Raw genomic sequence first — 19,606 nt, 5'->3', positions numbered from 1 at the left:
TGTGTGGGGTGAGGTGGGAGGAATGAGAAGGGGCAAGAGGACAGCACAGGGCATGGGGCCTGCGTGACGGGCGGGGGTGGGGTGTGGCTGGGCATGGGGACGCAGCTGGCATGGGCCGGCTCCACAGGCTGCCCCTCCCCTGGCCAGACACTGATGACAAGTCCCGACCCTGCCCTCACCTGGCTGCAAACAGCTGCCCAGGGGCTGGCCTCCGGGGGCCTGAGAGACCACCCCCCTTTACCGCATTTTCCCCAGCTCGGTCCTACCTCCTCTCCTCCATGCCCGTGGCCAGGAGAGACAGAGTAAACCTGTCTAGAGTGGGCTGCAGGCAGGTGGGCCGCGGGCCCAGTCCGGGGGAAGGGGTAAGAGGCAGAGCTAAGCGTCCCCTGAGCCGTGGCCCCCTCCCAGGTAGGGTGAGGCGGGCGGGGCAGCCTGCCCTGCACCTCTCCAGAACTGGTGGGCAGCCACAGGGCCCTCCCGGACAGGGCTGGCTGGAGAGGGTCTCCTGGACCCTCAGCTGCCACTCAGGGAGGCCAGGGGAACGTGGGCCCAACTCACTGTGGGTTGTCGCACTGACGGGTCCTGAACTTCACGCCCGTGCCACAGGTACGGGAGCACGAGCCAAACGGACTCCAAGCGCCCCAGTTGCCGTCCCGTTTGAGGATGTCGGGCGTCAGCCAGATGCAGTGTCCTTTAAAGCAATGCTGAAAGACAGGAAACCAGTCGCTCCACTCACTCTCACACCGGGCCGTGGGGACACTCCTGCACTCCGCAGCCTGCAGTGCCTGGGACACGTCCTGGCCTGGCGCCGGGGCACAGGGGGAGCTCACCCTCCTTGCCCCTAGATGCTCAGAGCCCCTGGAAGACAGGCCTCAGCCGCCAGAGGCAATAAGGCACACAGTGAGGGGCCGGCCTGCCCTGCCTCCCGCTTGCTGACCCACCCTCCTGCCTTCCAGCAGCTCTGTGTCCCCTCAGCCGGAACCTGCACCACACTACGTCGCCAGGATAGATGCCTCCTGGGTGCCCACACGCAGCCCGTTTATAAAGATACCACTGGCGTATCAGGCCAGTGACTGCGAGACATACAAGGTTTATTTAAGTAAAAAAGGCAATTTAGAGGAAATACTATGGAAAAGAGGGACAAGTAATATGCCGACACGGTAAAAACCAGGAATAAAGTCCAACGCTGGCATGTAGGAAAAACAATTTCACAACTTCATCTGATCACAGTGCTCCCATTTCTCTAGGTCTAGGGGGAGGAAGCGTCTATAGTTTAGGGGACACGCTTTAAGAAGAAGAGTGCAAAATTAAAGAATTAAATTAGGTGCAAAATGGATTATTGACTTGATGAGAAAATACATCACACAAAAACGTTTTAAAACTGACAATCACCACAAACAACCAAAAAACAGAGAACAATGATAGAACTTTTCCTTCAGTTCTGACTGCGTACTGTGTTTTTTTTTTTTTTTGGAGACGGAGTCTCGCTCTGTCGCCCAAGCTGGAGTGCAATGACTATCTCGGCTCACTGCAAGCTCCGCCTCCCGGGTTCAAGCAATTCTCCTGCCTCAGCCTCCTGAGTAGCTGGGATTACAGGTGCCGCCACCATGCCCAGCTAATTTTTGCATTTTTTTTTTTTTTTAGTAGACACAGGGTTTCGCCACGTTGGCCAGGCTGGTCTCAAACTCCTGACCTCAGGTGATCCACCCGCCTTGGCCTCCCAAAGTGCTGGGATTACAGGTGTGAGCCACCATGCCCGACCGACTGCATACTCTTTAACCCTTCTTTGTATAACCTAATTTTGTAGCACTGTTTCCACAAAGAGAACAGAAAGAGAACGCAGCCATTCCTTAGCAAACTCTTCTCAGCAAACCATTCCTCAGTAAATTCTTTCTGTAAAAGGGCCAGAGAGTAACTATTGTAGACTTTGCAGGCTATATAATCTCTGTTGCAATTAATCAACTCTGCCATCAGAGTTTGAAAGCAGCTGTAGACAACCTGTAAATGAATGGACATGGTTGTGTTCCAATAAAACTTTATTTATAAAAAGAGGCAGCAAATAGAAACTTTGAATGGAAGTGTAAGGAGGTTGGTGAGCCCTCTCCCCAGTAACCAGTGAAAATTAGTTTATAAAAAGCAACAATTTAAAGTCTTTGGAAATTGTCCTAAGGTCTATACAATAAATGAAGAAGCATTTTTTTTTTCAAGAAAATCTATTAAATCTTGGTAAGAAAAGCAAAAGTCTATGGCATTCGAGCCACAACCCTCCCCCATTCCTTCCCCAGCTCAGTGTGACGAGGCTTTACTGCCAGGAAGACGGGGCTCCCTCTACTCCAAGCTCCCAGTCTGAGGCTACAGTTTCATACTGAGAGAGCCAGGCCACTGGCGTCACCCCTCCCAACTCTGTTGCAGAGTCTATTTCCGGTGGGATGGCCGAGAGGCCTGGGGCCCCCTTCCCCTACCCAGGCCCCACTCATAGGGCAGAAGCTCTGCTCCAGGTACAGCAGGCCAAGAATAGTGGACCTGATAGCCCCCTCCCCAGATTGCTTGTAGGGCAGAGGTTCCATGTTGAAAGGGGCAAGCCCAGAAGACTAGGGGCTACCATTCCCATCTAGTGAGTAGTTTGTAGGCCAGGAATGTCACTCTGGGAGAAGCAGGCCACTGACCCTGCTCCTAGCTCTCGTGCAGGGGTGCAGGGGTCTGCCCAGACAGAGAGTCAGAACAGAAGGCTTCATAGCTCTCCCTAATGGGACTGACTCGGATCTGAAACAGAGCATGGAGGATGTTCATGTCTAAGGGCAACTGTCAAAAAAAACAGGGGTCTTAGCAGTGAGCAATTAAGAGGAGGCCAATGGTCCTAATAGCAACAAACAAAATGGTAAACCAACTACAGGTTGAGTATCCCTCATCCAAAATGCTCGGAAGCAGAAGTGTTTGGAACCAGAAGTGTTTCGGATTTCAGATTTTCAGATTAAGGATGCTCAGCCTGTAGAAGTTAAATAGACAGAACCAGGGACAAAGACAGTTAAGAGCCCTCCTGAAGCCCTCAGATACTGGCAACACCCTGCTCCTGTGAAAGGTCTAGAATTTAATTAGGTCATATTGTAGAGCAAGTTATACACCTCAGGACATTGTCAAAAACAATACAGCAATCAGTCGCACTAGCAGTTAGTGGAAGGCCAACAGTTGGGTGTGATAGCAATAAAGGCAGAATGACCAGAAGCTTAATGGAAAGATCTGGGAAAGAGATAGTCAAAGAGAGCCTGGCTAATGTCACAGTCCCAGGGGGTTAGAAGCAGGGGTGCAGTCAGGGTGACTGTGCATATGACCAAGGCTGTGACCTCTGGGGAGCAGTATCAGTGGCTGCACACTGCAGGGGAAATAAGCTTCATTGAAACATCAGGACCAGGTCACAAAATCCACAAGCAAACAGTAGCAATAAGGCCCGGGGGATCATTCTCCACAGTTTCTTCAGTGTATTATCTAAAGTTTCCAGTTTTCAAGGAAACATTCTGAGCCATGAAAAGAAACAAGAAAGTGTGACCCACCCACAGGAAATTCAGCAGGTGACAGAAACTACCTCTCAGGAGGCCCAGATGTCCGACTTCGCAGAGAAGATTTCAAAGAAACTATAATAAATGTGTTTAAACAATAAAAGGAAATCATGTCTAAAGAACTAAAGGAGAGTACAGGAATGATGTGTCACCAAATGAAGAATCTCAGTAAAGAGATAGAAATTATAAAAAGAACTGAATAGAGGCCGAGTGCAGTGGCTCACACCTGTAATCCCAGCACTTTGGGAGGCTGAGGTGGGCAGATCACCTGAGGTCAGGAGTTCTAGACCAGCCTGGCCAACATAGTGAAACCCTGTCTCTATTAAAAATACAAAAATTAGCCGGGCGTGGTGGCACATCCTGTAATCCCAGCTACTCAGGAGGTTGAGACAGGAGAATCTCTTGAACCTGGGAGGTGGAGGTTGCAGTGAGCTGAGATTGTGCCACTGCACTCCAGCCTGGGTAACAGAGACTCTGTCTAGGAAAAAAAAAAAAAAAAAGAGGAAGAAGAAGAAGAAGACGAACTAAATAGAAATTCTGGAGGTGAATAGTACAAGAACTTAAAAAATAAATTAATTAGCTCGCTGAATGGTAGATTTGAGCTGGCAGAAGATGCAGTCACTGAACTTGAATACAGATTAATCAAAACCATGCAATCTAAAGAGCAGAGAGAAAAAGAATGAAGAAAAATGCACAAAGCCTCTGAGGAACATGGAAGGCCGTTAAGCACAATAAAAAATGCACAGTAGAAGTACCAGAAGAAGACACAGAGAAAGAAGCAGAAAATATTAAAAAAAAAAAAAGGCTCAAAACATCCAAAATGTGATGAAAACATTAACTTACACATCTAAGAAATGCAATTAAATTCAAGTGGGGTAAATGCAAAGAGGTCCACACCTAGACACACCATAGTTAAAATGTTGAAATTAGACAAAGATGAAGAGAAAATACTGAACATTGAACGGTTCACGATGTACAGGGAAATCACAATAAAATTAACAACTCACTTTTAATCAGAAATAATGAAGGCCAGAGGCAGTAATGTCAACCAAGAAGGTTTAATTCTGCAAAACTATCTCTCATAAATAAAAGTGAAATAAAGATGTTCCCGGATAAACAAAAACTGAAAGAATTAATTGCTAGCAGACCTGCCATGTAAGAATGCTGAAGGAAGTTCTTCAGGCTGAAAGCAAGTAACACCAGAGAATAATTCAAATCTCCATGGAAACCAAAAAAAGCACTGGAAATGGACAAACTTCTACAAAGATACAAACTACCAAAGCTGAATTAAGAAGGTATAGAAAATCTGAATAGACCTAAACAAGAGATTGAATGAGTAACATAAAAACTCCACAAACAAATGCCCAGGCCCAGATGGCTTCACCAGTGAATTCCACCAATTAGAATGTAAAGAAATCTAAACATTTTTTAAAAATTGATACCAATCCTTCAGAAACTCTTCCAAAAAACATAAAAGGATTCCCAACACATTCCCTGAGGCTAGTATTACCCTGATACCAAAATCAGACAGACATCACACAAAAAAGAAACCTACAGATCAGTATCTCTTATGAGTATAAACATAAAAATTCTTAACAAAATATCAGCAAACAGAATCCAAGAGCCTATTCCAATATGGATGTCTTCCTTTCCAATACAGATGTCTTTTATTTCCTTTTCTTGCCTACTTGTCCTGGCTAGAACGTCCACGACAATGCTGAAGAGAAGTAGCATGACCAAACGTCTTTGTCTTGTTAATGATCATAGGGGGCTACGATTTGAGCATTGGTTTGTGTCCCCTCCAAAATTAGAAACTTGATTCCTAACGAGACAGTTTTAAGAGGTGGAGCCTTAAGGAGATCATTAGGCTATGGAGGTTCCGTCATCCTGGATGGGATTAGTAGCCTTATAAAAGGCCAGAGGTAGCTAGCTAGGCCCCTTTTTGCCCTTTAGTCTCTTCTGACATGAGGACGAATAGCCATTAAGCACATGAAAAGCAATGAAACAGACTTTTTGTGTGTGTGACAATGAGCTCAGCAACAGAAAGGAATGCAGTGCTGTTGCACACTACGACAGGGATGAGCCCTGGGAACGTTACGCCAAGTGAAAGAGGCAAGGCGCAAAATGTCGCGTGTTGTATGATTCCATCGATATGAAATGTCCAGAATTAGAAAATCTATAAAGACAGCAAGAGGATGAGTGCCTATCTGGAGCTGGCCGAGAGTAGGATGGATTGGGGTGACTACGAAGGGGTTTGGAACTTTTCAGAGTGACAAAAATGTTCCAACATTTGCTTGTTGTGATGATTGTAAAACTCTATGAATACACTGAAAATCACTGAATTGTACACTCTGTTTTATTTATTTTTGAGACGAAGTTTTGCTCTTGCTACCTAGGCTGGAGTGCAGTGGTGCGATCCCGGCTCACTGCAACCTCCGCTTCCCGGGTTCAAGCGATTCTCCTGCCTCAGCCTTCTGAGTAGCTGGGATTATAGGTGCCCACCACCACGCCCAGCTAATTTTTTTTGTATTTTTAGTAGGGATAGGGTTTCACCATATTGGCCAGGCTGGTCTCGAACTCCTGACCTCAGGTCATCCACCTGCCTCAACCCCCACAAAGTGTTGGGATTACAGGTGTGAGCCACTGCACCCGGCCTGTATACTTTAAAAAGTGAATTTAAATATAGATCTCACCTTATTAAAGCTGTTAGAGAAAAAAACCAATACCAACCAAAGAGGCAGCAGATGGAGTTGGCCAACACTTGCCCTGGCATACTGAGGGAAATTCTTTCTTTTTTTTTTAAAAAAAAGATCAATACTTTAAAGAAGTTATGGGTGATGCCATCTGAACATTTAGGATGATCAGATTTGGAGGAGGTGCTCTCTGGTTTCCGTCCTTGATGTGGATTTCAGGGCATTTCAAGTTTTCTCTGTGGGAGCTGGCCTTTAAGACACTCTTTGGATGAGCAATGCTCGGTAACAGTTGCTGTGGATGCCTCACTGTAGTGGCAGCATTTGCAGCTTCCTGGCGTCTTTGATGTTGTCAACATTTCAGGTCAAATCAGAAAGATGTCGGAACCATTTTCCTCCTATGTGTTCATCAGATTCACAGAAAGAGGTCTGAACCATTTTCCTCCTATGTGTTCATCAGATTCACAGAAAGATGTCTGAACCATTTTCCTATGTGTTCATCAGATTCCCTCCTCTTCATTAATGAGGCTGTCAAATGCTCCAAGAGCCTGCTAACTTCTTTGATATGTGTCTCTTCCTCCTAATGAGCGACTGCTTTTGGTTTGATATAAAACCTTTTTTTTTTTGGTGACAATGAGCTTTTTGAAGCCAGAGTTATTTTTTTTTTCCTTGCTCATTTTCTACTACTTTAGTTTCATATTCCATTAATTTTTATCTGAATTTTCTTTCCTTTCTAATAAATAAATTTGAAAATGATAAAAGGTATATTTTATACATATATCCAAATCAGAGTCTGTCATTTCTTCCTTATTTTATGGAAACATTCCCAAGCCACTTTCCAAATGGAAGTGAAAACGGTGCATTCAGACGTAATCAACATTTTTGCATTGTGTTTTCACTGAGGTTTCTCTTCTGTCTTTGAAATTTTTTAGAGCCCTTCATTTATTGTCATCCATATGTTGTGAGGCTAGGCCAACTTTTATTTATGTTTTAATTATTTTATTTATTTTTTTGAGACAAAGTCTCACTCTGTCGTCCAGCCTGGAGTGCATTGGCGTGATCCTGACTCACTGCAACCTCTACCTCCTGGGTTCAAGTGATTCTCCTGCCTCAGCCTCCTCAGTAGCTGGGACTACAGGCATGCACCACCACGTCCGGCTAATTTTTGTATTTTTAGTAGAGATAGGGTTTCACCATGTTGGCCAGGCTGATCTCGAACTCCTGACCTCAGGTGATCCACCCACCTTGGCCTCCCAAAGTGTCGGATTACAGGTGTGAGCCACCACACATGGCCTAGGCCAGCTTTTAGACAAGCAGACCATCCTGTTACACTTGGCTTTTCTAAAGAAATATCCATGTTGGATCTGTGTTTAAAGTACTCCGTCTATAAAACAAACCCAAAACGAAAACAAAATACTGCTCATACAGAAGTAGTCACAACCTCAGGTACTGCTGAGGCACCTTTTTCTCCAAAGATCTGAGGAAACAGCCAGCACACAGCCCATATTCTGCAATGACCCAGGTGAGTTGGCACAGCGGTGTGGCAAGTATTTCTGGAAGCTACTATTACACCTGGACAGACACAATAATTTAACTCTACTTGTAAGAGACAGAATCATGGCAATAAGCCAAAAAAATGCCCTCAATCCATTTTCTCTGTAGGCAAAGCAGCAAAATGCCCGAGGCCGTTCTAATGCCACCCATGGGAGAAGAGGTACATCAGTGAGAAGCAGGAATGAAGACAGAAGTGCTCTTAATCAAATATGGTTAAAATATCTTATTTTTGCAAAATTTACAAAACTATATGACCACGTGAACACATGGCTTGGCCTCTCCCAGGGCCTTGGAAGGGGCTCAGGTGAGCCAGGGGCCCTGAAGCCTAAGCATCATGAGCTTCATGGTAAATCAACTTATGCTTCCTCCTCAAAGCCCCTCCATGGCTCCCCTCTTGCAGCAGGACCAAGCCCTGTGGCTGGCATCAAAGACTCGCTACGACTGGCCTCTACTTACCCCTCAGGGTCGCCTGCCCCAGCACATCAGCACTGCAGCGCTGACTGCTCTGAACAGACCCCACTCTCTTCCTTCCCTGCCCCGTGCACACCTCCATCTCCTCAACACACACCTGGCGCAGTAGACCCCGTGCCGTGACACCCAGATCCCTCTTCAGGACCAAGTCATTGATTCCTCAAACTGGAGCATGTGGGCTGCTCATGGCTCACAGCTGAGTTCTTTTCCAGGAACAGCCCCCAGACCAAAGTCATGTCCCTTTCCTGGGGACAGCCATAGCCAGTGACCAGTCAGGGTTGGGGTTCAAACGTTGCTTCAGTTGGGCCAACTCTGAATGGCTCCAGAGCTGCACGTGGTACTGGCCGAGCCCTCTGCTGAAGTTGCATCCCTGTGCAGTGCCTCAGTCTCCCCACGGCGCTGGCCCTTAGAGTGTGCCCTGGAACTTCTACCATCAGGTCTCTGTGTCTGAGGTCGTTTCTGGGGACCCGCACTCCTGTGTCCACGCCTGAGCTGCTCCCCTCCCGTGCTTCCTTCCTGGTCCTCCTTGCTTGGGCAAGCCCTGCCTAGCGCCTGCCTTTGCCCACATCTTCCCTTCCTTCCTAGCAAAGGCTCCTCACTCTCATGCCTTGCTAAAACCCTCCCAGGCCTGCCTTTGTGGCAGTCTGAGCCACGTGGGGACTGCAGAGGCCGCTACTCTGGGGAGGGAGATACTGTGGGCAGGCGGTCAAGGGCTCCTCCCATCAGGCTGGGCCAACAGGAACCTACTGGGGTCAGACAGCGCTGGCTCCTGGCCACTGGGGGTCCTAACCATCTCCTTCCTGGGCACTGTTACCTCATCTCTTGCCCCGAAGCCTCCCCTCACTCAAGCATGGAGGGGAGGGGAACAACCCAGAGAAATGCTGGCTGGCATTCCCCTCAGCCAGTGGTGCAGGTGGGGCTTGCAGGCGAGGAGGGGCCCAGGTAAGGCAGTGCCGTGGCCTGAGTGCGTGTGTCCCCTCAAATTCATAAGGTGAAGCCCTGACCCCCAGTGTGGTGGCCTTTGAGAAGTGTTAGGTAATGGCCCTCATGAGTAGGATTGACATCCTCATGAGAAGAGACGTGAGAGAGATGCCCTCTCTCCCTGCCGTGTAAGGAGACCACGGGAACATGGCAAGCCAGGAAGAGGGTCCTCCCAGAAACCAACCTTGCTGGCACCCAGACCTTGGATTTCCCAGCCTCCAGGGCTGCGAAGAGCAAGGCTCCGTTGTGTACGTCACCAGCCTGTGGTATTTCCGTTAGAGGTAGCCGAAGCTGAGGAGGATGGAGTGGGTAAGCTGTCCTGGCACCGCTGGAGGCTGCGGCTGGGGCAGACTCTAAATCACTGGTAGCCGCAGGAACCAGAGGCCAGGTGGATGGAAGGAGCCACATAGCGGTTCCCCTGTCCCAACTGGGCAAGCCGGTGCCTAACCTGGAAATGGAAGCTGGGCATGACCACTCAGGGCAGCCCCCCAGGGTCTGCAGTGTGGGGGACCACCCCTGGGGCAGACCTGGATACAAATGTGTAGAAGAGAACAGGAAGACAAAGCAACGCAGAAAGAGAAAAAGTCACCCTCATTTCCGCCACGCAGATGTCACTCCTCTAATAGGCTGGCTGATTTCCTCCTGGACAGCTATGAGCACTGAACAGTGTGATAACCCTGCGTGAAGAGTTCATCCTCTGATCTCCTCAGTGTGATGACCCTGCATGAAGAGTTCATCCTCTGATCTTCTCAGTGTGATGACCCTGCATGAAGAGTTCATCCTCTGATCTCCTCAGTGTGATAACCCTGCGTGAAGTTTCATCCTCTGATCTCAGTGTGATAACCCTGCGTGAAGAGTTCATCCTCTGATCTCCTCAGTGTGATGACCCTGTGTGAAGAGCTCATCCTCTGATCTCCTCAGTGTGATGACCCTGCGTGAAGAGTTCATCCTCTGATCTCCTCAGTGTGATAACCCTGCATGAAGAGTTCATCCTCTGATCTCAGTGTGATAATTCTGTGTGAAGAGTTCATCCTCTGATCTCCTCAGTGTGATGACCCTCCATGAAGAGTTCATCCTCTGATCTCTCACCCGTTGTTAGAAAAGAAATCATTTAATGTTGTTGACATGTTTTATAACCATATGCTTAAGTGCCTGCAAATATTCCATCCACTAGAGAGACTTCAACATTTAAAGGGAAAGGTTATGTGTGCTGAGTGAATTTGGAGCCCATCATATGGGGAAATGAATGAATGAATGAATGAATCTAGAGCTGAGCAGATATGTAGCTTCCTCGGCCTAATACTCTGGCCTATTGCCTTTTTTTTTTTTAAAACCCAAAGGGAATGAGCCCACCTCTCCCCTCTCAGCCAAACCAGCCAAACCAGCCTGCCCAACTCAGTTCCATGGAAAGGCTCCCCTCCTCCTTGCCCCCACCCCACCCCTCCCACTGAGCAACCTGGCCCCACCTCTCACTACCCTGGTCCTCTGCTTCATCTCACGGAGGCCAAGGCTCTGAACCCGCAGGCACCGCAGCATCCCTGCCTCCCCGTGCACACGGGTCCAGGGCAGGCAGTGGATGGGCCAAGCAGCCACACAGCAGAGGGTGAGGGCAGATCACCTGCAGGCTCTGTGGCTTCTCTCCCAGCCACCTCCGTGTCTAGAATCTAGAGACAGATCTTCTCTCTCTAGGAAATGGTGGCAGCAGGAAACTGGGTGAACAGAGGTATAATGAGGCAACGGAGGCCAAGAGGAGAGCGAGGTGCTGGGACAGCCAGCAGGAGCTCCCAGTCAGCGGCCTCCTGCAGAGCCTGAGCTCTCCACAGCCCCCTGCCAGGTGTCTGGGGATGCAGACGGACAGCTCTGTCCCAGAGCCACTTTCAGCAGGCAACCTGCCATTTCTCCAGCCCGGCCAGGCTTTGCCTTGCTCTCTCCTCTCTCTCCTTCCCCTTTGGCTCCCCTTGCAGGGAAGGGTGGGAGAGAAGATGATTGCTTTCCAGACGTAAAATCACAGTGCGAGAGAACAGTGATGCATAGAACAGGGAAACATCCAGACCCACATTCAGGGATTCTGACAGCTGCCCAGAGGAGCCCCTCTTCCACGTTCCCCTAACACCCCCGCCACTGAATCCTGATCTAGGTCAGTTTCAACCTGTGCTCCTTGGGAACCAGGGGAGGCTGAGCAGAGCTCTAGCTCTGCCCCTCAGTCAGCACAACTATTCTTTATACATAAAAGGTAATTTCACTTACTGGGCTAAATGCAGAGGATACTACCACCAAAATGAGTGAAGGGCTGCGGCCAGGTCAGTGGTCTCTGTGAGGAGGGGACACGTTGGTTGCATCTGCTCCCTGTCCTCACCAGACCTCCCCCACCCCGCTTCTACCTTGCAGGAGAAGCAGGGGGCAATCAGCTGGGGTGCAGGCCAGCCACACACACACATGTGGGGGCCCCACCTGCTCCTGCTCCTGCTCCCTGGCCAGCATGCCTGTGCAGGGCCTGCCTCCCATTCCCTGTGCCTCCTCCCTGCCTGGGGTGGGTGGGGCGGGCAGCGAGCCATGCTTAGCTCGTCTTGTTCTCCAACTCGGCTTTCCGCAAGCACCCCTGGGGTCACGGCAGATGTTCTGCCCTGCTCCTTCTGCTGAGGTCCTGTGGGAAGGGGACTAGCTGGGTGGTTCTCGCCTCACCAGGCCCCCAGTGAGTTACCAACAACTCTAACCCTTCATTAAATCTGGGCACATCTTAAAAACACCAATTCCCAGGTCTTCAATCAAAACCTTATACACGAATGTTCACAGCAGCATGACTCACAAGGGCCAAAAGGTGGAAACCACCCAAATGTCCCTCCATGGAGATAACGGATACACCAAATGTGGCACATCCACACGACGGGAGGTTATTCAGCGATCGAGAGGAATGGAAAGCGGACAGATGCCACACAGGATGACCCTTGGAAACATTCTGCTGAATGAAGTGAGTCAGATACAAAAAGCCACATATGTATGATTCCATCTATATGAAATTCCGGAAGAGGCAACTCTACAGAGACAGAAAGCAGACTGGTGCTAGCCAGGGGATGGGGCGAGGAGGGAAGGGAGGAGTGACTGATAAATGAAGCTTCCTTTTTGCAGTGATGAAAAGCTCTGGGACCGGGTGGTGCTGATGGTTGCCCGACATTGCGAATGTACTAAATGCCACCGAATTGTGCGCTTCACTTTTATTTTTAGTTTTTGAGACAGGGTCTTGCTCTGTCGTCCAGACTGGAGTGCAATGACGCAATCTCAGCTCACTGCAACCTCCGCCTCCCGGGCTCAAGCGATTTTCATGCCTCAGCCTCCTGAGTAGCCGGGATTACAGGCACCAACCACTGCGCCCGGCTAATTTTTGTATTTTTAGTAGAGATGGGATTTTGCCATGTTAACCAGACTGGTCTTGAACTTCTGACCTCAGGCGATCCACCCGCCTCGGCCTCCCAAAGTGCTGGGATAACAGGCATGAGCCACCATGCCCGGCCTGAGCTGTGTACTTTAAAGTGGTTCAGATAGTGAATTTTATGTGAATTTTACCATAGTTTAAAAAAGAACACCCAAAACAATTATTGGATCCTGCCCCCAACAAAAGTCTTCAGGGATGGGCCTGGGAATTTGTTTCTTTCAGAAGCTCCACCAGGGACTAAAATTAGGTGGTTGGCCCAGTCCCGAGCCAAAGACTTCCATCAAGGAGCCACAGGTCCAGACAGTTTGGGGGCGTTCTAGGCCTGGCTGGGATGTGCACCGGTGTCCACGCTGCACTCCCTGCCCCCACCGCAGGGCCAGGGTGGTCTCAGTGGGGCTGAGCCTTCCCGGGCATGGATCCAGGCTTAGCTCATTTGCATATGCCAGCCCCCTAGCAACTAACTGGCAGAGGAGGGGGTGTGTGATTTCATCTGAACCAATGAGAATCAGGTCTGGAGTTCTGGGAGGACCATGGGGAAGAAGCCCTTCTTTCAAGAGTCACCAGAGGGTGGGAAGTGGGCCTGGGGCAGCCATCAAGTGACCTTGAAGGACAGCGTGCCCAGCGAGGGACAAACACCGAGATCCTGGGGATGGAGAGGTTAAGCCTCATGCTGGGCCCGAGGACTCCAATGCTGGCATCGAAGGTGACCCACAGTGCCCAGGGGTGACCAAAGGCTGCCAGGACCCCAGAAATTACTCCTTAGAGGGGGATTCCTGAGTGGGGGGCATGAAGCACTGTGAGGAGCTCTCAGATGCCAGGTGTGCTCCGCACAGGGTGGAGGAAGCTCTGGCGTATAGCGTGTGAGGGGTAATTAGAAAGGGGAGAGGAGAGGGCACCAGAGGTCCCCTGAGAGGGCCCCCCACCTCCACTTCAGGGCCTGTCCCTGGCGACCTGGGCACCTAAGATTCCTGGCCTCTGCACTGCTGCCCTTGATCCTGCCTCACCTTGCCAGGTGCACACATAGTCCCGTCCAAGGGGGGCCCCTTCTTGGTCTTGCAGAAGTAGGGGTTGTCCGGGTGGCTGCACCACAGCTGCTTGCAGGGGTCGAAGGTCCGGAACTGGAAGACAGAACCACAGCTTGCCAGGCCCTCCTGCCTCAGGGACCTCCCAGGGGTGCCACCCGCCCCCCGGGTCCTGTAACCCGAGATGCCCCAGTGGGACTGGCCCGTGATGGGCCTGTGTGGCTGGTGGGTGTCATGATTCCGGGGCGGTGAGGACCTTGCCCGTACAGCATGGGGGCTGCAGCATCCCTGGACGCGGCTGGGCCTCTCTGTCTCCAGCCCTTGGAGGCTGCACACCTCAGGGGCCTGGCAGGCAGCTGGGCCCTGTGTGCCTGCCTGAGGCTAAGTGGGTCCCTTTTGACCCTTTCTTTGCTGTGGATTCCCCTCCTAAACCCAGGTGAAGCCCTGCCCCCACCCCACAGGCCTGCCCCCTCTACAGCCTCGGCCTACCCCGGCCTTCACAGTCCGCTTGCCTGGCCTTTCTGCTTCCTGTCCTGATAGCACTTCCCGCAGGACAGCCCTGAGGGATCAGCTGAAACTCAGCCACGGCCCTGAGGCTCCCCTACTCAAGCCTTTCCAGAGCCCCCCATCGCCATGAGAATCGAGCCCACCATGATCCTTAGGGAGTCCTGGAAGGAGTTAGCCCTCCTGCGTTGGTACTCAACCCCGCCACTTGCTCGCTGTGTGGACTCAGGCAGGTTACCTAGCCTCTCTGGGCCTCCGTTTTCTCATCTGTAAAATGGGACTACTTTGCTTTTTTCCTTCATGCAGCAGAGGCGAGCATGAAGACGCTCACAGACACTGACGCTCCGCCGCACGGCCTCCATGCTCATGGCCGGTTCCTCTGACGGCTCAGCCCTGGCACTCGGCCCTGGAGAGCATCGAGTGCTCCTGTGCCTGCCACGCTCTCCTCCAGGCCTCTGTGCCCGTGGCCCTCCCTTCCTGAATGCCCTCTCCTTCTGCTTAGCCTGCAGGCCTCCCTTCTTCCTTGGGAGCCCGCCTGACCTCTGCAGGCTGACACAAAGGCCTTGCCAGGCTCTCACTGCCCCTGGCTGACACCCTGGTCACAGCCCTGTCACCCATGTGCTTCCTGCCTAGGACCGTCTGGGCCTGCCAAGTGGGCTCAGGGTGCCTAGCGGGTGGGGAGTGGTGGGTGCAGAGGGAGAGGCTGCCACTCTGGAGGGCTGCTCTGCGCTCCCCACGCTGGGCCGATCCTCACACTGTCCCAGGAGCTGCTCCAACACCAGCACACCCACCGCCGATCCTCACACTGTCCCAGGAGCTGCTCCAACACCAGCACACCTCCCCCCAGGTCTGGGAGGGGACCCCGCTGCAGGGCTGCCACACTCACCGCTGTGCACATCATGTAACCCAGGCCGAAGTCAAAGCGGCACTGCTCGTTCATGGAGTAGTGCAGCCCTGGGAGCTGGGGCAGTGCCGGCCAGTCGTGGGCGAAGGGGTCATCCCGCAGGCAGTCATAGGAGCTGTGGGGGACACACGGGACCGCAAGCAGCGTTCAGCATGGCTGACCATCCAGCCCTGGAGGCAGCTGAGGCCCCTGCTGGAGCTGCCATGGCAGCCCTACCTGCACATCCCGGCTCCTGGCTGTGCTGCCTCAGTTTCCCTGCTGCATCTCGTCCTTGGTATAAGATACCAGGACCCGGCTTGCGCAGACCCCAGGGTAGCTGCCTTGCCTACTTGCCATTCAAGGACAGGCCCCTGACAACTGGTTCTCCTCCAGACACCAGGCTCCTCTCACAGGTGTGCCCTCTCTCCTCCCTGCACACAAGGCTAGAGGACCTGAGGTCGGAGGGCTCTGGCTCCGGTGCATGGGGACTTGCACCCTCCCAGAGCCGAGCCCAGGGACTGAGGGGTCGCCCTCGGAGGACAGGGGTGGTACTCACTGCAAGTAGCGGCTCAGCTCCTGCTGGCTGCAGCGGGACCAATGGAAACGGTGGAAGGCGGCCTGCACCAGGGGCGCCATGATGCTGCCCAGCCGCACCTCGTCGCCGCAGCGGTTGCCCTGCCCGTCGTGCTCCATGCCCAGCCTGCGAGGGGTGAGGCAGCTGGCTGAATCCTATTGGCACACGGGCCTGCCAGTCCCACCCCGCCCCGATGATAGGAGGGAGCCCCATCTTTCCCCCACGGGCTTCCCCTGACCTTGGCCCACCCTGAGCCAGGTGGCACCGACCTGCCGCACTTTGAAAGCTGAGGCACTCTGGGGAGAGAGTGTCCAGCGGGTAGTCCCCAGGTATCCTGTCCCCAGGAGGGGCATGCACACCTGGGGGGAACCATGGCTTCCCTGCCTCCAGCTTTCTGGGCGAGCCACCCTCCAAACCTCCGAGCCTCCTCTGCAACATGGGGTAGAGCCCACCCTGCCTGGGGGCTTGGATGGGACAATGCGGCAAGGCCCCAGCTCTAGCGGGCCCAGAGCGCCTGCTCAGTCTGCAGGTGAGCCCTTCCTCCTTTGATTGTTTCCTTCAGCAGACAGTGGGCCTTGGGCCAGCACTGCCCAGCGCTGGGAAGACAGGAGACCACGCCCCAAGTGGCTTTCACACAGGGTGTGCCCCTCTTAAGGCACAGAGGAGAAGTGGGTAGCCAGGGCTGGGGATCCTAGGGAGGCCCCTGTGTGCCCCGCCCTTCCACTTACACGTGGCCAGTCTCATGGGCCACCACGAAGGCTGAGGAGAAGCCGTCCTCGTGGTTCAGGGTGCAGCTGCGGACCGGGTGGCACATGCCGGTGACGGGAGCATAGCCTGGGAGGAGACAAGAGGCGGCTCTAGACGCTGCCATAGACTGGATGGGAAGGTGAGGCCTGGCCCAACTCCCAGGCGCTGCTTCTCCTCAAGGCCCCAGTGCCTCCTGTTCCACAGGTAACTACCCCCAGCTGGCACAGCTCAGAAGACACCATAGCAGACACCTCATAGCCTGTGACATCTGGCTGACAGCAGGCCCCCAGCCCATCACCACACAAGCCCCGTGGCTGTTCTGCCTGCAACAGCTACACTGCAGCTGGGGCCCTCTGCTTAGTCAGACGTCACCTGCTATGGCTTGTCTGACACCTGACAGTTTCCTGCCTGCCGTTCTCTTTCACGCCACCTGCCCCTGCCCACTGCCGGCCTCACTGAGTGGCCCCTGAGCAGCACCTGCTTCCACACCTCTCTCTGCTAGAGGCATCCTGACCCTCATCTGCCTGGCATCACACCCTCCAAGCCCACCTCCTCTGGGGGGTGTTTCCTGGGTCTCCCCTGGTTTCTCTGGGGTCCTTGAGAACCCAGCTAAACCTGTTTCCATAATGCCGCAGAAGGCTGCAAAGCTGTTCAGCCCATGTGCCACACTGGCCTGCAGAATCTCCCAGAGGGGCCTGGCTGGTGTGGAGTGAGAGGCCAGAGCCACCGCAGAAGATGAGACCAGTGGCCTACGACGGCCCAGGGCCAGGGGGAGGGGGGCAGAAGTTCATGACGCTGAGACCCCACGTCAAACTGAGGAAGACAGATAATGAGGCCGATTCATGTCCCCAGCCCTTGTCTCAGCAGAGGGAGGCGGCTCGGACAAAATAGAGAAGTGCATACAGGGATATGGGTGCCACGTGATGAGGTCTCTACTTGTACCCCTGGGAGTCTTCCTAGAGGCCTGCCAAGCACGGAGCCCTGACTTTCAGAAGTCCAACCTGCCCTCACTCCTGCCACGCCCCAGGGAGAGACCCTGAGGCCACGCAGTCCATGGAGAAGGGAAGGAGGGTCACCGGGACCCCGGGTGAGCTGGCGGTGTATGCCCCTAAAAATGGAAGTGTGGCGATCTAACCCTTGTCTTTTCCCGTCGTAATAAATAGGGAAATCTGCATTTTTTGCTCTGCAGATTTTGAGGCGAGTGCTGAGTCTGTGTGCCGGAGTGGAACGTTGCCATCTCCTCTTCGTCCTTTGTGTGCAAGGCTTGCAGATGCTTCTGCCTCGTGGGAGGCTTTTCATTCATCCTACTTAGCATTACAGGAGCCTGCGACATTTGAAAGCGCATCTTTATGTTTTTCTTTGTTTTCTTCCCTCTTATTTTACCGTGCGGCTGTTTTCTCCATCCGGAATCTTATTAGATAGAGTGTGCCTCCTCGATGGAGGAAACGTCTCCTAACTTTTCTCTCATGTTCATCTTTTCGTCTTTTGCTCCCATTGGGAGATGCCCTTGACTTTTCATTTCAGCTTTCGACTTTTTTTTTTTTTTTTTTTTTTTTAAAGATAGGGTTTCACTGTGTCACCCAGGCTGGAGTGCAGTGGCGTGATCTTGGCTCACTGCAACCTCCGCCTCCCGGGTTCAAGCGATTCTCCTGCCTCAACCTCCTGAGTAGCTGGGATTACAGGCGCTTGCCACCATGCCCGGCTAATTTTTGTATTTTTAGTAGAGACGGGATTTCACCACGTTGGCCAGGCTGGTCTCGATCTCCTGACCTCGTGATCCGCCAGCCTTGGCCTCCCAAAGTGCTGGGATTACAGGCATGAGCCACTGTGCCCGGTCTAGCTTTCAAATTTTTTACTTTCCCCATCCTATCCATAATTTTATACAAATGCTTTGTTGTTCTCTAATTCTTCATAGAAACCGCCTCTGGGTTTATGGATGTATTTTCTCAAACATTCTGGGAATACTACTTTTAAAAACCTGCTTTTCTTGTCTCTAAATTATCTCTGTTTTCTCTAGAGCCAGTTTTCAAACTTTTTGTTTTATTTTACATCTTGGTCCGTCTTTTTCATGCTGTAATGATTTCTTGTGTTTTGGGTTTTAAAAAAATATCTGGTAACCCTTGGGTGTCCTTTCATATTTTTTTTTTTTTTGAGACAGTCTCATACTCTGCTGCCCAGGCTGGAGTGCAGTAGCACAATCTCGGCTCATAGCACAATCTCGGCTCACTGCAACCTCTGCCTCCTGGGTTCTAGCGATTCTCCTGCCTCAGTCTCCTGAGTAGCTGGGATTACAGGCGCCCGCCATTACACTGGTTAATTTTTGTATTTTTAGTAGAGACGGGGTTTCACCATGTTGGCCAGGCTGGTCACGAACTCCTGACGTCAAGTGATCCGCCTGCCTCAGCCTCCCAAAGTGCTGGGATTACAGGAGTGAGCCACCGCACCCGGTCAGTTTCACATTTTTAAATGAGTGATCGGGTCACTTAATATAAAAGCTGTGTCGGTTTCCTCTCCTGGGGGATAGCTCTGCTCCCCATTAGTGCCCTCACCAAGACAAAAGAGCCAAGCGCACCCTCATCACGTGGTTGGGGCAACCCCTGGCTGCAGTGCGTTCGAGGGCGAGCTATCCACTCCTCAGCCAGACATGGCAGCTTCAGTCTTTTCAAGTTAACTAAGCTATTAACTATGTCTTGATATCTCATTGTGGTTTTTTTCTCTTTCCTTTTTTTTTCCTTAAGACAAGGCCTCGCTCTGTCGCCCAAGCTGGAGTGCAGTGGTGCAATCATAGCTCACCTCCTGGGCTCAAACAATCCTCCCACCTCAGGCTCCCGAGTGGCTGGGACTACAGGCATCCAGCACCATGCCCAGTCTCATTGTTTCAATTGCATTTTTCCAATGTCTGCTGAGGCTGAGTGCCTTTTCATACGTTTATTGCTCATTCATATTTTGTTAAGAGCCTCAAAAGAGTCTCCTGCCCACTTTCCGACTGGATTGTCTTTATTATCCTTACTATTATTGTAGGCGTTCTTCATATACTTCAGATATCAGTCCTTTTTAATAAATATTTCCCCCAGTGGATTAGCAGTGCCTTTAATGCACAAACTTTTAAAATGTGCTACTATTTATCAGTTTTTTCCACTGAGTTTGTGGGTTTTTTTTAGGTCGGAGTCTCACTCTGTCGCCCAGGCTGGAGTGC

The 19,606-nt window shown here is 51.8% G+C and overlaps 1 protein-coding gene across 1 annotated transcript in view; it reads right to left on the bottom strand.

The window, feature by feature from the left end:
- The window catches only part of ADAMTS2 (ADAM metallopeptidase with thrombospondin type 1 motif, 2), a 231,514-nt gene that overhangs the window by 28,654 nt on the left and 183,254 nt on the right, over nt 1-19,606 (bottom strand). The window contains exons 6-10 of the mRNA XM_011976872.1: nt 16,392-16,497; nt 15,646-15,789; nt 15,093-15,225; nt 13,685-13,798; nt 559-704 (exon numbers count right to left, since the gene is read on the bottom strand). Of these exons, the coding sequence (XP_011832262.1) occupies nt 559-704; nt 13,685-13,798; nt 15,093-15,225; nt 15,646-15,789; nt 16,392-16,497 (643 nt within the window). The remainder of the gene's footprint in view (nt 1-558; nt 705-13,684; nt 13,799-15,092; nt 15,226-15,645; nt 15,790-16,391; nt 16,498-19,606) is intronic.

Source organism: Mandrillus leucophaeus, unplaced genomic scaffold, assembly GCF_000951045.1.
Source record: "Mandrillus leucophaeus isolate KB7577 unplaced genomic scaffold, Mleu.le_1.0 Scaffold170, whole genome shotgun sequence".
Taxonomy (NCBI): domain Eukaryota; kingdom Metazoa; phylum Chordata; class Mammalia; order Primates; family Cercopithecidae; genus Mandrillus; species Mandrillus leucophaeus.
Note: the sequence above shows the minus strand (reverse complement) of the source record. Positions and strands in the feature narration are given on the sequence as shown.